This window comes from Schistocerca americana, chromosome 3 (assembly GCF_021461395.2).
Source record: "Schistocerca americana isolate TAMUIC-IGC-003095 chromosome 3, iqSchAmer2.1, whole genome shotgun sequence".
Taxonomy (NCBI): Eukaryota; Metazoa; Arthropoda; class Insecta; order Orthoptera; family Acrididae; genus Schistocerca; species Schistocerca americana.
The window spans coordinates 219,517,198-219,531,586 of NC_060121.1; the positions used below are offsets into that span (position 1 = coordinate 219,517,198).

General features: G+C 47.4%; 1 protein-coding gene across 1 annotated transcript; it reads right to left on the bottom strand.

Annotated features, from left to right (window-relative positions):
- Positions 1-3,758: 3,758 nt before the first annotated feature.
- On the bottom strand, positions 3,759-4,115 carry LOC124605982 (glycine-rich cell wall structural protein-like). Its single transcript, XM_047137947.1, has one exon. The coding sequence runs from the start codon at positions 4,113-4,115 to the stop codon at positions 3,759-3,761; it is 357 nt and encodes a 118-aa protein (XP_046993903.1).
- Between the last annotated feature and the right edge of the window lie 10,274 nt (positions 4,116-14,389).

Sequence of the window (14,389 nt, forward strand, 5' to 3'; positions counted from 1 at the left end):
TAAATTTCAAAAAAAAAAAAAAAAATATTATTTGCAATGCAGTTCCTCCAAGCCGTGGGCAACAATAAGAGCAGAAATTTGACACGCAGTTGTACTGAGGTAAGAATTTAATTCTGAGTTTCTTTTGCATAGGGCCAAAGATCGATATTTCGGTTTAATTGAGTTGTCATTATCACTGAGATTTTCTTATCACAGAATGGACTTTAATTTTTTTGTGAAGAACTTATATTTGAGTCAGATTGCGATTCTCGCACTTTTATTGTCATTAAATTTAATTGCTAGGGAGGTTACGCTTGGCTCCCATTTATTATTATATCTTTTATCTAAATATTTCTGTGGGGACGATATTGCTTCTTGGCTCCTATTCATTTTATATTTCTGTCCTTTTAAATTTTTGTGACCAGGCTACTAACTGAGGCGGGACATGGAGACCAGCCTGGCATTCACCTAGTGGGATGTGGAAAACCGCCTATAAACCACATCCAGGCTGGCCGGCACACCGGCCCTCGGCGTTAGTTAGCTGGGCGGTTTCGAGCCTGAGTCCAGGAAGCAGCGCATTAGCGCTCTGGGCTAACCTGGCGGGTCCAAAAACCGAAATCGAGTGATTTACTAGCATTAAAAACCGACGTGATTAAAAGATGAAAGAATATTGTAAAAGAAGAAAAGATCAAATGAGAAGGAAACGAAATTATTACGTGGTCCCTAGTTGGCCAAAACGGAAATAAAAATTTTTTTTTTATTGCCACGAAGTCTTTCGCGATGGATTTGTTCTATGAACTGTTTCGCAGCACTTTTCGCTTTAATGAAATACAAAAACCTACTATTTCGGTGCACAATGCTACCAATAAAAATGATTTTTATGAAAAAGCTAAAATATTTTGTAAATGATTGGTCAAAAAGTAAGAAATAAAATAGATCTCAGAAACACTCGCCGTGCCTTTGAGTAATGATGGAAATCATGTACAGCAAATGGGGCAAGTCAAATATTTCTATAATCTGTTTTATTTCTTATCTTTAGACAAATCATTTCACAAAACATTTGACCATATTCTTTTTCGATTTTTTTATTTTTTATTTTCATGTTTTGTCCAGAAAACATTAAATATACCTCGTGTCTCTCATAAGAGTCGTCAGGCGCATTTTCTGTGGTGTTTCGGCAGATATTTGCAGTTTGTTTTTGCATTGTGTAGCTGGAGTCTGCCTAAACAATTTTTGCTCATCAAGTCTTTCAGGCGATGCCCAGTGTGAACAAGAAACGTCGTTTTTTTTTTCCCGTGTCAAACAAAATGATATTTAAATCAGAAATTATACGCGTCCATTCGAAACAGCGTTCCCAGTTCAGTCTAGTACGATATTCGTTTTATCGCTGTGCATTAACAGGGACAGTAAAACACGAAGAATAAACAGAAATGACTCAGTTGTGCAGCATGGTTGGCGAGTAGCAACAAGCACGGGCCAGGGCAGTGCCGGCACAACTGGAACACTGCTTATTCTTCGTTATTGCTTAGCGATAAAACAAATGTCAGACTAATCTGTGACCGCTCTATCGAATGGACAATGAAAATTCCTCTTAATAATGTCATTCGTAACAGGAAACAAACCGACACTTTCCGTAATAAGCGTGAAAGACGTAATTAGAAGTATTTGTCTGGGTTGACTCCAGCTGCCCAATGCAAAAACGAAACTGCACATACTAAAACACCAAACAAAATGCGCGTGATGTCTCTTAGGACTATATCTTGGATATATAACAAGAAATTGATATAGGAATAAATCTTACATAACATATTTAAATATCGATTGGTATTCTACTATTGTTAAGAGTGTGTAGATCAAGAGAAAGCAGAAAATTTCAGTTGATGCTGTAATTTGATATTTATTTTAATTTTTCAACATGAAAGAAATAATTCCACAATTCCTGCACTAATGTGACTTTCTGTGCGCAAAATAGCTAGGCCCTCACGAGGTGAACTTCATGACACTTCATTTGCACAGCTGTTCGTGAAACATTGCTGTTTCTCCTCACATCACTAATCAAGTTTGTAAGTAGGCTGTTTATGTTTTCTCTATGTAAGTAGGCTGTTTATGTTTTCTTATTGGTAACGTTACGTAGCGCTCAATATGAAAATCACTGGCTGTGCTGTGTGCAGTCTGTGGCTAGTTTGCATTGTTGTCTGCCATTGTAGTGTTAGGCAGCTGGATGTGAACAGCGCGTAGCGTTGGGCAGTTGGAGGTGAGCCGCCAGCAGTGGTGGATGTGGGGAGAGAGATGGCGGAGTTTTGAAATTTGTCATGAACTGCTATATTTATATATGATGATATCAAGGTAAATACATTGTTTGTTCTCTATTAATATCTTTCATTTGCTAACTATCCCTATCAGTAGTTAGTGCCTTCAGTAGTTTGAAACTTTTATTTAGCTGGCAGTAGTGGCGCTCGCTGTATTGCAGTAGCTTGAGCAGCGAAGATTTTTGTGAGGTAAGTGATTTGTGAAAGGTATAGTTTAATGTTAGTCAGGGCCATTCTTTAGTAGGGAATTTTGAAAGTCAGATTGCGTTGCGCTAAAAACATTGTGTGTCAGTTTAAGCACAGTCGTTTGTATAAATGTAAAAAGGGGAAGTTTCATATGTCGACCCTGCCAAAATAATATGTCGTAAATGTTCAGGCATTTTGATTAAGCAAATGCGGATGAGTTCTGAGGGGCTGTATGGGTTTGAAAGATACTGATTCTTATGCAACATGTCTTCAAAATATTTCATAAGACTGGAAAATTCAGATTGTTCGAAACGTTTCATCATTATGATGCTATGTTTTACTCGTTCTTGTGTAGTTTGAGACCAATATGCAGAGAGGAAGGCATGATAAAAATCTCCTTCACTGTGACAATCGTGAATGACCGATCGCATTCTTACAGCTGGTTCATTCTCTAAGTAGCCACACATAAATTCTAATCTGTGTTCCAACGACCAGTTGGGAGGAAAACAATGAGAGAATTGATGGAGCCATGCTTGTGGATGAATGTCGTTGCCAGAATTCTTAAATGTTTTGAATTTACGTGTAGTAATGAACAGCTTATAGTCAAAGTCATCATGTCGGCGAGTCGCATATCGGTCATTGTTACGTCGTTTCGGCGGTTCCATCTCAAAATTCGGTGCACCTTGCCAATTTCTTTCATAACTTCCGAAATGCCCTGTGTTATTATTTTGTGGCTGTTCCGTATTTCTGTGTCCCTCTTCCCGTATTGGGGCGCGAGTATCCTCTGAAATACGTAATTCTTGTATTACCTGTGTCAGCTGATCTTGTACTTCTCGGATTTCTCTTTTGTACTGTGTATTGATTTTATTTTGATTCTGTTTGAATTTTCTAATTTGTTCATACTCTTCTGTGTCAGTGAAGGCTACAGGTCTTGTGTCATTCAGATCATCATCTACCTTTGTAGATAAGTTAGTGACCTTATCCGAAAGTTCGGCTACTTTCTCCGATAGTGAACACATTTCCTCAGCGTGTTTTTCTGAACCAAGTTTCAGAGTGTCCATTTGTGTTGAAATCGAATCTACTGTGTTCTTTAAGTTTTCCTGAGTTTTTGCAAGTTGCGTAACCGAATCGGTAGATGCAACTGAGTCAAATTTAGCTTGCAAGGTCTCATGATTTTCATGAACAATAATTTGCAGTTCTTTTATGGCTGCTTCGTGATTCTGTAATGCCTTTTCATGCCGCGAAAAAATAGGTTGAAAATGCTCACAAATTTGAGTTTTTACGTCAATAAGGGGGCGGCTGTGAACCATAGCCACCTTGCTGGTAACCACCTCCACCACTGCCTCCACCGCCTGGTTGGGAAGCCGGTCCTGAACCATATCCCCCTGATTGGTCATAAGACGGATAGCTGCCACCTGATCCGTAATTTCCATAACCTTGCTGCTGACCACCTCCCCCTCCCCCACCACCACCCCCACCACCCCAAGATCCTTGATTGCCGTATGCACCCTGGTCGTAACCTTGCCCAGGAGGTTGGTAGCCTGGAGCATTACCTCCACCTGCGGCAGGTGGAGGGGCAGCCTGTGTGTAGCCACCGTATGAGCCACCACCCCCATAGCCTCCGTATTGATTATCACCCATCTTTACAGAATGGCGTCCTTCCACAGGCGGGAAGCGTCAGTGTTAGAAATACGGAACAGCCACAAAATAATAACACAGGGCATTTCGGAAGTTATGAAAGAAATTGGCAAGGTGCACCGAATTTTGAGATGGAACCGCCGAAACGACGTAACAATGACCGATATGCGACTCGCCGACATGATGACTTTGACTATAAGCTGTTCATTACTACACGTAAATTCAAAACATTTAAGAATTCTGGCAACGACATTCATCCACAAGCATGGCTCCATCAATTCTCTCATTGTTTTCCTCCCAACTGGTCATTAGAGCACAGATTAGAATTTATGTGTGGCTACTTAGAGAATGAACCAGCTGTAAGAATGCGATCGGTCATTCACGATTATCACAGTGAAGGAGATTTTTATCATGCCTTCCTCTCTGCATATTGGTCTCAAACTACACAACATAGCATCATAATGATGAAACGTTTCGAACAATCTGAATTTTCCAGTCTTATGAAATATTTTGAAGACATGTTGCATAAGAATCAGTATCTTTCAAACCCATACAGCCCCTCAGAGCTCATCCGCATTTGCTTAATCAAAATGCCTGAACATTTACGACATATTATTTTGGCAGGGTCGACATATGAAACTTCCCCTTTTTACATTTATACAAACGACTGTGCTTAAACTGACACACAATGTTTTTAGCGCAACGCAATCTGACTTTCAAAATTCCCTACTAAAGAATGGCCCTGACTAACATTAAACTATACCTTTCACAAATCACTTACCTCACAAAAATCTTCGCTGCTCAAGCTACTGCAATACAGCGAGCGCCACTACTGCCAGCTAAATAAAAGTTTCAAACTACTGAAGGCACTAACTACTGATAGGGATAGTTAGCAAATGAAAGATATTAATAGAGAACAAACAATGTATTTACCTTGATATCATCATATATAAATATAGCAGTTCATGACAAATTTCAAAACTCCGCCATCTCTCTCCCCACATCCACCACTGCTGGCGGCTCACCTCCAACTGCCCAACGCTACGCGCTGTTCACATCCAGCTGCCTAACACTACAATGGCAGACAACAATGCAAACTAGCCACAGACTGCACACAGCACAGCCAGTGATTTTCATATTGAGCGCTACGTAACGTTGCCAATAAGAAAACATAAACAGCCTACTTACATAGAGAAAACATAAACAGCCTACTTACAAGTTGTTAATAATCGCCCTAATTACTTTCAAGCTATGATTTATTTTGCAAAACTGTTCTGAAACCCATTTTCCGTCTCTGTTTGATTATCGATATATGGTTATGGTGGGTAGTCTGACCTAAAGCCTATTTTCCGTCTCTGACTAACGATATATGGTCAAAAATCCATTGCGTTGTTTCTGAGCAGTCTTCCGGCAATTCCACTCAAATGTTGGACAAACCAAACGTCTCGCCTCATCAGAGCTTATCACTACAAGTGATGTGTCGACAGAAGTGCCGACACAGTGTGATTTGAGGGGACCGCAATGCACGCTATAAACACACGAAGGATGGCGTGAGGTCTGAAACAGGATACGTAATGAATGCTATAAAGAAAAGTACGTAGCTTTTGGCATACTTAACTTTAATCCATCCTTGTTGCATACATCGTTCTTGATGAGACATGCTTTATACGATAAGTATCAATTGCTATGTAAGGCTAATGGCGCCTTGCTAGGTCGTAGCCATGGACTTAGCTCAGTGGCGACCGCGGCCGATTTCAAACTAACGCCTAGCAAGTGTGGTGTCTGGCTGTGACACCACAACAAGGAACATTTAACATCAACAGACTCAAACGCTAAGCTGCCTTCCAAACCACAACGACACAAATTATTAGACATGCTATACATTTGCACACAGCCGAGCGCGTCCTGGTTTATGTGTAGTGATGGAAACAAAAAGGCTGCGAGAGATATTTCATTGACACTCCAGTGCAACCGTCCGCCTCCATTGCGGATTGGTTAGCGCGACTGACTGTCATGCTGGATACCCGGGCTCGATTCCTGATAGTGCCAGGGGTTTTTTCTCGGTAGGTGGACTGGGAAGGGGTTATAATCTGCTTCGTGATGCCAATTGAAGAGCTACTTCACGTGGTAGTAGCAGGCACCAAGTCTGTAGACCCGACAAGCCCAGGAGATCGGCATGCTGACCCTACTCCCCCTTCCATTCTGCTTCTCGTTGACGCCTTAGGCTCAGGATGACACTGCGGCAAGTCGGGCCCGCTTGACTCGCCTGTGGCCAGAACGTCGGTGCATATTATTTTTTTCCCATTGTAATCTCTGGTTGTGGTGGCCTCTACTACATTTCATACGTTTGAGTGATACCGACGTCTACGGTCGCAGGTTCGAATCCTGCCTCGGGCATGGCTGTGTGCGATGTCCTTAGGTTAGGTAGGTTTAAGTAGTTCTAAGTTCTAGGGGACTGATGACCACAGATGTTAAGTCCCATAGTGCTCCGAGCCATTTGAACCACTTTTTTGATATCGACGTATGTGTGTCGCTTTCTTGACGAAGGCATAAATGGTCATTTTCAAAAGTTCGGACTGAGCGATGTGGGGCAGTGATGAAGTACACAATTTCCTGACGAAGGCATAAATGGTCATTTTCAAAAGCTCGGACTGAGCGATGTGGGACAGTGACAAAATACACGACTCACATTTGGGAGGACCTACAGATTTAAGTTTCCCGTAATTTTCTCGAAGTCGCTTAAGGAAAATACCGGAACGGTACATCTAAGAAGGACACGGGTCACATTCAATCCTAATCTTGCTGCCCTCTCTGTTGGCATCGCCTTTTAACATATCCCTTCAAGTTCAGACACAGTATGTTGAAAGACGAAGACAACAAAGAAAGCACTAAGATTAGGATTTAACGTGAGCCCTATTCTTTTCAATGGAACCATCCCGGAATTTGTCTGAAGCGATTTTGGGGAAAGTGTGGAAAACTTAAATCTGGATGGCAGGACGTGGGTTTGAATCGCCGTTCTTCTGAACGCCGGTCCTGTGCCGTACCACTACCTGACTTCGCTCAGTCTGAGTTTTCGAAAATAATCGTCATTGTCTGCGTCAGGAAGGCAACATACATACAGCGGAATCACGCGAATGTGGGAGACGTGGTAATGGCCACAGATTACAATGGTAATGACCGAAAATTAGAGTCAAAGATGAAGCCTCGCAGTTTCATCACAACATATAAACTGAGAAATATATCCCTGCGACAAGTCTGTGTTCATGTTCATTACAGCCACTGTAACATTTTGTAACTGGAAAGTGTGCAGTAGTGTCTGGGTTGTTAGTGTTACTGAACATCACTGGCTGACACACGCAAAATTCTCGATAGCACGTTTAAAGAATATCAGTTAACTAAAGATTGTTTCGGACAGGTGTTTTAAAAGAGAAATAACTTCCTAAGAATATTTTTATTGTTCAAAATACAACAATACAAGACATGGAGCCACGCGGGGTAGCCGTTCCGCCTATGGCGCCTTGCCACGTATTGCGCGGCTGCCGCCGTCGGAGGTTCGAGTCCTCCCTTGGGTATGGATGTGTGTGTTGTCCTTAGCATAAGTAAGTTTAAGTTAGGTTAAGTAGTGTGTAAGCCTAGGGACCGATGACCCCCGGCCGGCCGCGGTGGTCTAGCGGTTCTAGGCGCTCAGTCCGGAACCGCGCGACTACTACGGTCGCAGGTTCGAATCCTGCCTCGGGCATGGATGTGTGTGATGTCCTTAGGTTAGTTAGGTTTAAGTAGTTCTAAGTTCTAGGGGACTGATGACCACAGATGTTAAGTCCCATAGTGCTCAGAGCCATTTGAACCATTTGATGACCCTCGCAGCTAGCTCCCATGTAACTTAACACAAATTTCCACTTCCAAGACATGGAAATTTTGTTTTGTGGAAGATAAGGCATTTAAATTCTTGTCATTTAGTCTGCTCCGTTTTTCATTAATTAGTTCTCCTGCCTTGGAGAAAACTCTCTCTGTAGGAACTGAAGTCGCTGGAAAACACAAATATTTACTAGCCATTACACGCAACATACGATTAGATTTTGCCACATATTCTCATACACAAGAATGCTTCTCTGATACAGGTTTTTCAAAATATAACGTGTAACGACATTGACGTTACGCTGTTGCTGATTGGTTAAAGAAAGATCATCTGCTTTCAAACTGGTAGACGCATCAGCAGACGTATTAGCACTGCTCATGGATGCTTCTGTTTTACGTATTATTCTTGGTGTTGTTGCAAGGATAGCAGCATACTCTATCTGAATTAAATATGCAGCGTTGTCTGGCTTTTGAAATGTCCTGACACAAAGTTTTTTAAACCTAGGATCTAATAATGTAGAAAGCACATTAACAGTCCGTGTATTAAATGGTTTCAGTCTTTCATTCACTGATTTAACCAAGGAATCAAAAACACTTTGTACTTCATTAGTTGTTAATATGTTTCCCAAGTCTGACAGCTTTCCAGAAATACCTCGTATAAGAGCTATAATTAAGGAAGCAGTGATGTATGACTCTCCTGAGATTATTGTTGTCACTACCTCCAAAGATTCAAGCCTAAGATTATTGTTGTCACTACCTCCAAAGATTCAAGAAGACCTATTATTTGTTGTATACCTAAGTAATTTTCTGCTATGAGTTAAGGTGGTTCTTTTGAACTTTCATTGATCGCTACTGCAAGCTCAATTCGTACTTCCACAAGTGTTCTGAGCATTTAGTATGAGCAAGTCCATCGAATCTGAAACCTTTGTATCAGTTTCACTTCTATTTTGTTTGTCTATCTTGATCATTGTGCAGCTTGCAATTTGTTACCGTGGAGTTATGAAAGAAAGTCAAAACAGCCCTTGTTACCAGTAAAATTCCGGAAAATGATTCTATTTCGAAACTGTCTTGTACTGTTAAGTTGAGGCAGTGGGCAAAACAGAGTGAATGTCGAATCCTCAAGATTTCGGCAGATTTTTTTATACCTGCAGCGTTGTCTGTAACCACTGCTACTGTCTTATTACGATTAGTGTAACGTTAAAATCAACTTGACTCGATATTTCGGCGATCCAACTGTTCGCCATCTTCAGGAAATGCTGCTTCTGCTCATGAGTCCGGCTGAGAACTGACGCAAGATTTTTTTTTTTTTTTTTTTTACTTTATTGTTATTTTAAAACCTGTACAACTCAGGTAGGCTGGCAGCGGCACACTACACCGCTCTTCAGCCATAGCGTTTTACAACAGTATAAAACATGGTGACGGGCAAAAGAGAGAGGTCACAGAGACACAAAAAATACGGAGTCGTTCACATGTGACGATAACAACACTGAAAACACGTCGGCACGGCGCACAAAACACTGATGAGTCCGACGGCACAAGTGAACGTAGGAGTGGGACGGCGGACACCAAAAACACTATACGACGTCACACGCACGAGACACAAAAGGCGACGATCTCCGGCGCGCGAATGTTCACTATACGTGTGCGAGTCCGGGGACCTGCCAAGAGAGGAGGAGGAGGAAGGGGAGTGGGAGAGCGAGAGGGGAGAGCAGAGATGCCACGGGCAGGGGAGATAGGGGGGAGGGAGGAAGGGGGAGAGGAAGCCCGGGGGAAGAGGGGGAAGGGAGGGGACAGGGAGACGGAAAAAGAAGGGAAGAGAAGAGAAGGGAGGGAGGGTGCCGAAAGGAAAGGACACGGGAAGTGGGGGGCGGGGCAGGGTCAAAGTTGATAGGAGGGGTAGATGGAGGGGACGAGGACATCATCAGGGAGAGGGAGCTGGCGAAAGCCACCTTGGGAGAGGGTATGGAGGGTGGAGAGATGGAGACCGGGTGGGACGTGGGAATACAGGCGCGGCAGCGGGCGGGGGTGGGAGAGGATTGGGGAAATGAGCGGGTGAGGAGGATCAAGTTTACGTGAGGTGTACAGGATACGTATCCTTTCAAGGAAAAGGAGGAGGTGGGGGAAGGGGATGAGATCATACAGGATCCGCGTGGGGGAGGGGAGACGGATGCGATAGGCAAGGCGGAGAGCATGGCGTTCAAGGATTTGGAGGGATTTATAGAAGGTAGGGGGGGCGGAGATCCAGGCTGGATGGGCGTAACAAAGGATAGGGCGGATGAGGGATTTATAGGTGTGGAGGATTGTGGAGGGGTCCAGACCCCACGTGCGGCCGGAAAGGAGCTTGAGGAGACGGAGTCGGGAACGTGCCTTGGCTTGGATTGTCTGGAGATGGGGAGTCCAGGAGAGGCGACGGTCGAGGGTGACGCCAAGGTACTTAAGGGTGGGAGTGAGGGCGATAGGACGGCCATAGACAGTGAGATAGAAATCAAGGAGGCGGAAGGAAGGGGTGGTTTTGCCTACAATGATCGCCTGGGTTTTGGAGGGATTGACCTTGAGCAACCACTGGTTGCACCAAGCGGTGAACCGGTCAAGATGGGATTGGAGAAGGCGTTGGGAGCGTTGCAGGGTGGGGGCAAGGGCGAGGAAGGCGGTGTCATCGGCAAACTGGAGGAGGTGGACGGGGGGCGACGGCGGCGGCATGTCCGCCGTGTACAAAAGGTACAGAAGGGGGGAGAGGACGGAGCCTTGGGGCACACCGGCGGAGGGGAAAAAGGTGTAGGAATCGGTGTTATGGATGGTGACATAGGAAGGACGGCGGGAGAGAAAGGAACTGATCAGACGGACGTAGTTAATGGGAAGGGCAAAGGTTTGGAGCTTGAAGAGGAGACCGGAATGCCAGACGCGGTCATAAGCGCGTTCGAGGTCAAGTGAGAGGAAGATGGCGGAGCGACGGGAATTAAGCTGTTCGGAAAGGAGATGAGTGAGGTGAAGGAGAAGATCGTCGGAAGAGAAGGATGGCCGAAAGCCACACTGGGTGACGGGAAGGAGGCGGTGCTGGCGGAGATGCTGGTGGATGCGGCGGGTGAGGATAGATTCGAGGACCTTGCTGAAGACCGAGGTAAGGCTGATGGGACGGTAGGAGGAGACGGCGGACGGCGGTTTGCCAGGTTTAAGGAACATGAGGATACGGGAGGTTTTCCACAGGTCGGGGTAGTAACCGGTGGACAGGACTACATTGTAGAGCCTGGCCAGGGTGGAGAGGAAAGAGACAGGAGCTTCACGAAGGTGACGGTAGGTGGCACGATCGTGACCAGGAGCGGTGTTGCGTTTTGTGCGGAGGGTAGCAATGAGATCCTGTGTAGTGATAGGGGCATTGAGTTCCGTGTGTGTAATGTTGTCCAAGTACTGGAAGCCAGGAGCGAGGGGAGGGGAAGAGGTGTCAGTTCGATCGCGGATATCCGGGAAGAGGGAGTAATCGAACTGGGGATCATCGGGGACGGAAAATACATCAGAGAGGTAGGAGGCAAAGTGATTGGCCTTACTAAGGGAGTCAGGGAAAGGGTGATCATCATGGAGAAGAGGATAATAGGGGGAGGGTTTAGTTCCGGTAAGGCGACGGAAGGCCGACCAGAACTTGGACGAGTTGATTGGTAGGGTTGCATTTAAACGGGTGCATGTCTGTCGCCAGTCCCGGCGTTTCTTAGCCGCGAGCAAATTACGAACGTGTCGCTGGAGTTGCCGGTGGCGTCGTAGTGTGTCCGGGTCACGCGTGCGGAGGAAGGCACGGTAGAGACGACGGGATTCACGGAGGAGGAGAACGGCCTGTGGGGGTAAGGTAGGACGGTGGGGGTGGATGGCGACAGTAGGAACGTGGGCCTCCACGGCCTCAGACAAGGTCCGCTGGAGAAAGGAGGCGGCATGGGTGACATCGTCAGGGTGGTGGTAGGTGAGAGGGTGGCTACCGACCTGGGTGGAAAGGGTATCCCGGTAGGCATTCCAGTCGGCTCGGGAATAGTCGTGGACATACTTAGGGGGAGGGTCAGTACGAGGGTCGGGGCGAGGGCGACGACCGTCTGAAACGGTGAGGAGGACAGGGAGATGGTCGCTACCAATAGGCTCCAGGACATCCACCGTTATGCGGCCAAGGAGGTTGGGGGAGGAGAGGATAACATCAGGAGTGGAGTTGGATTCAGGACGGGTATGCCGGGGGATGGGGACGAGGTCACCTTGAAGGGTGGAGAGGAACCGATGCCATCGCCGTAACTGGGCAGCGGAACGACTATGGATGTTGAGGTCGGCGGCGATCACGTAGGAGGAAAAGGTACGATCGACGTGGGAGAGGAAGTCGAAGGGAATAGGAGCGTTGGGGCGGACATAGATGGTGGCGCAGGTAACGGTAAGGCCGGGGAAGAAGAGACTAAGGATCAGGTGTTCGGTGGGGTCAGGAAGGAGAGGTTGGAGCCGAACGGGGATCTGGCGGTGGTGACCAATGGCAACTCCGCCACGCGCAATCGGGTGGGGATTATCGGAGCGGTGGAGGAGGTAGGGCGAAGTGTGGACTGTGTGGTGGGGTTGCAGGAAGGTTTCATTGAGGAGGAAGGCATCCACGCGGTGGGTGGCAAGGGTGTGCAGGAACAGGTTTTTGTTGGCGGGAAGGGAGCGGATGTTGTTGAAAAGGATACGTTGCTGTCGCGCCATGACTGGGATTTAAACGAGGGTGTCAAGACGGGAGAAGGTGAAATGGGCCTGGTTGTTGGAGTAGGTGGCGTACATCTTGAGTTGGAAGATGGAACGGGCAGCAAGGGAGATCTGCTGGAGGGTGTGAGGGCGCTGAAAGGGATGAACATTCTGGAGGACGATGGTGAGGAACCTGATGATGTCCTCAGCGGTGGGTGGGGGACGAAGGGAATTGCCAGGAGGGGTGGGGGCGTCCAGAGGACGGACAGGTACGGTGAGTTCAGGAGTGGTTGGAGGAGGTCGGGCTTTACACTTTTGGGAGTAGGTGGGATGAGGGAGATTGCAGGTATTACAGGAGGGAGGGGATTGGAGGTTTGGGCACTGCCGGAGGAAGTGCGCCTGCCGACAATGCGGGCAGGTGGGGGCCTCGCGGCACTCAGCTGTGGGGTGCGCATTATAGCGCAGACACCTCTGGCAGCGCAGGGATTGAGGAGGGGAACGGGAAGGGTCGACCTTGTACTGCTGGTGGAAGAGGAGGGCACCCTCCTTCAGGAGACGGTCAATGGAGGGGGCGTCCTCAGAGAAAACCCGCATAAGGCGGGTGGGGCCGGCCGAGTTGAAAATGCGGCGGACCGCCTGCACCTCCAGCGTGGGATGGGCCTGGAGCTCCGCCAACACCTCCTCCTCCGTGATCGACGGACTGAGCCGCGTGATCACGGCGGTGAGGGTCGGCGGGCGACGCGGGGGTTGGGGTTGGCGGGTAGGAGATGGAGAAGGAGCAGGGGTAAGGGAGGCGTTGGGACCAAAACGGGTGATGGGGAGACGGGAGAGGATGTCAGTATGGAGGGTTGGGCTGGGGGAGGAGATGAGAACAGAATCGCGGCGAGGAGTGAGGAGGGAGATGGGGGCACCAGGACAATGCTGGCGAAGGAAGAGGGTGAGGTTCCGGGCTTCAAGGAGAGAGGGATCAGGACGGGAGAGGAGGTAGCGGTAGGAGGAAGGGGGAGAGGAGGAGGATGAGGGGGCAGGGACAGGCGGGGAGACTTCCATGGCATCATGGGTGGGGGAAGGAGGACGAGGCGCAGCCTTTTTGGAAGCAGAGGAAGCAGGGGTGCCACCGGGGCGCTTGACGGCGGTGGAGGAGGTGTGGGGGATGGGAACAACGGGAATGTGGCGGGGAGGGGCAGGTCCCGGGGCCGGAGTCGGCGCCGGAGATGGTGACGGTGACGGTGAAGGCGACGGCGTCGATGACGATGACGGTGGCAGTGGCGGCGGTGATGGCGAAGGTGACGGGGAGAGCTGGGCGTGGGCAGTGGCCCGACGGGCCATCACCCGAGCTGGAGCTGCAGTGACAGGCTGGGGGAGTGGGGGGAAGGGATCAGAACGAGGACGCAAGATTGCAATTCGACGTCCTATATAGGCCACCGTTCAGTACACGGCGCATGCGCCGCCCATCACGGTTTCTGCCTTCCAAAACAGGGAGGTGGCGCCGCCCTTAGTGAAACACTGCTGGCAAAGATATATCCAATCAAGGCCGCACCGAAGAACGTTCAGTTTTAATGCGAGATAATACAGGATTCCACGTTTTGCTAAGAGGAATCCCATTGTCTCTCTTGATTAAATTATCAGCCAACCTAATTTCAATCGCCTCTTTATAGACACTATTCAAAAAACCGGAAATGTTGGCAATCAAAACAGTTTCCTCAAATTTCATTTTGTGTCCCTCATTTAGGCAGTGTTCTGCT

Excerpts from the sequence above, each read along its gene's own strand:
- LOC124605982 (XM_047137947.1), bottom strand. The coding sequence starts at position 4,115 with ATGGGTGATAATCAATACGGAGGCTATGGGGGTGGTGGCTCATACGGT.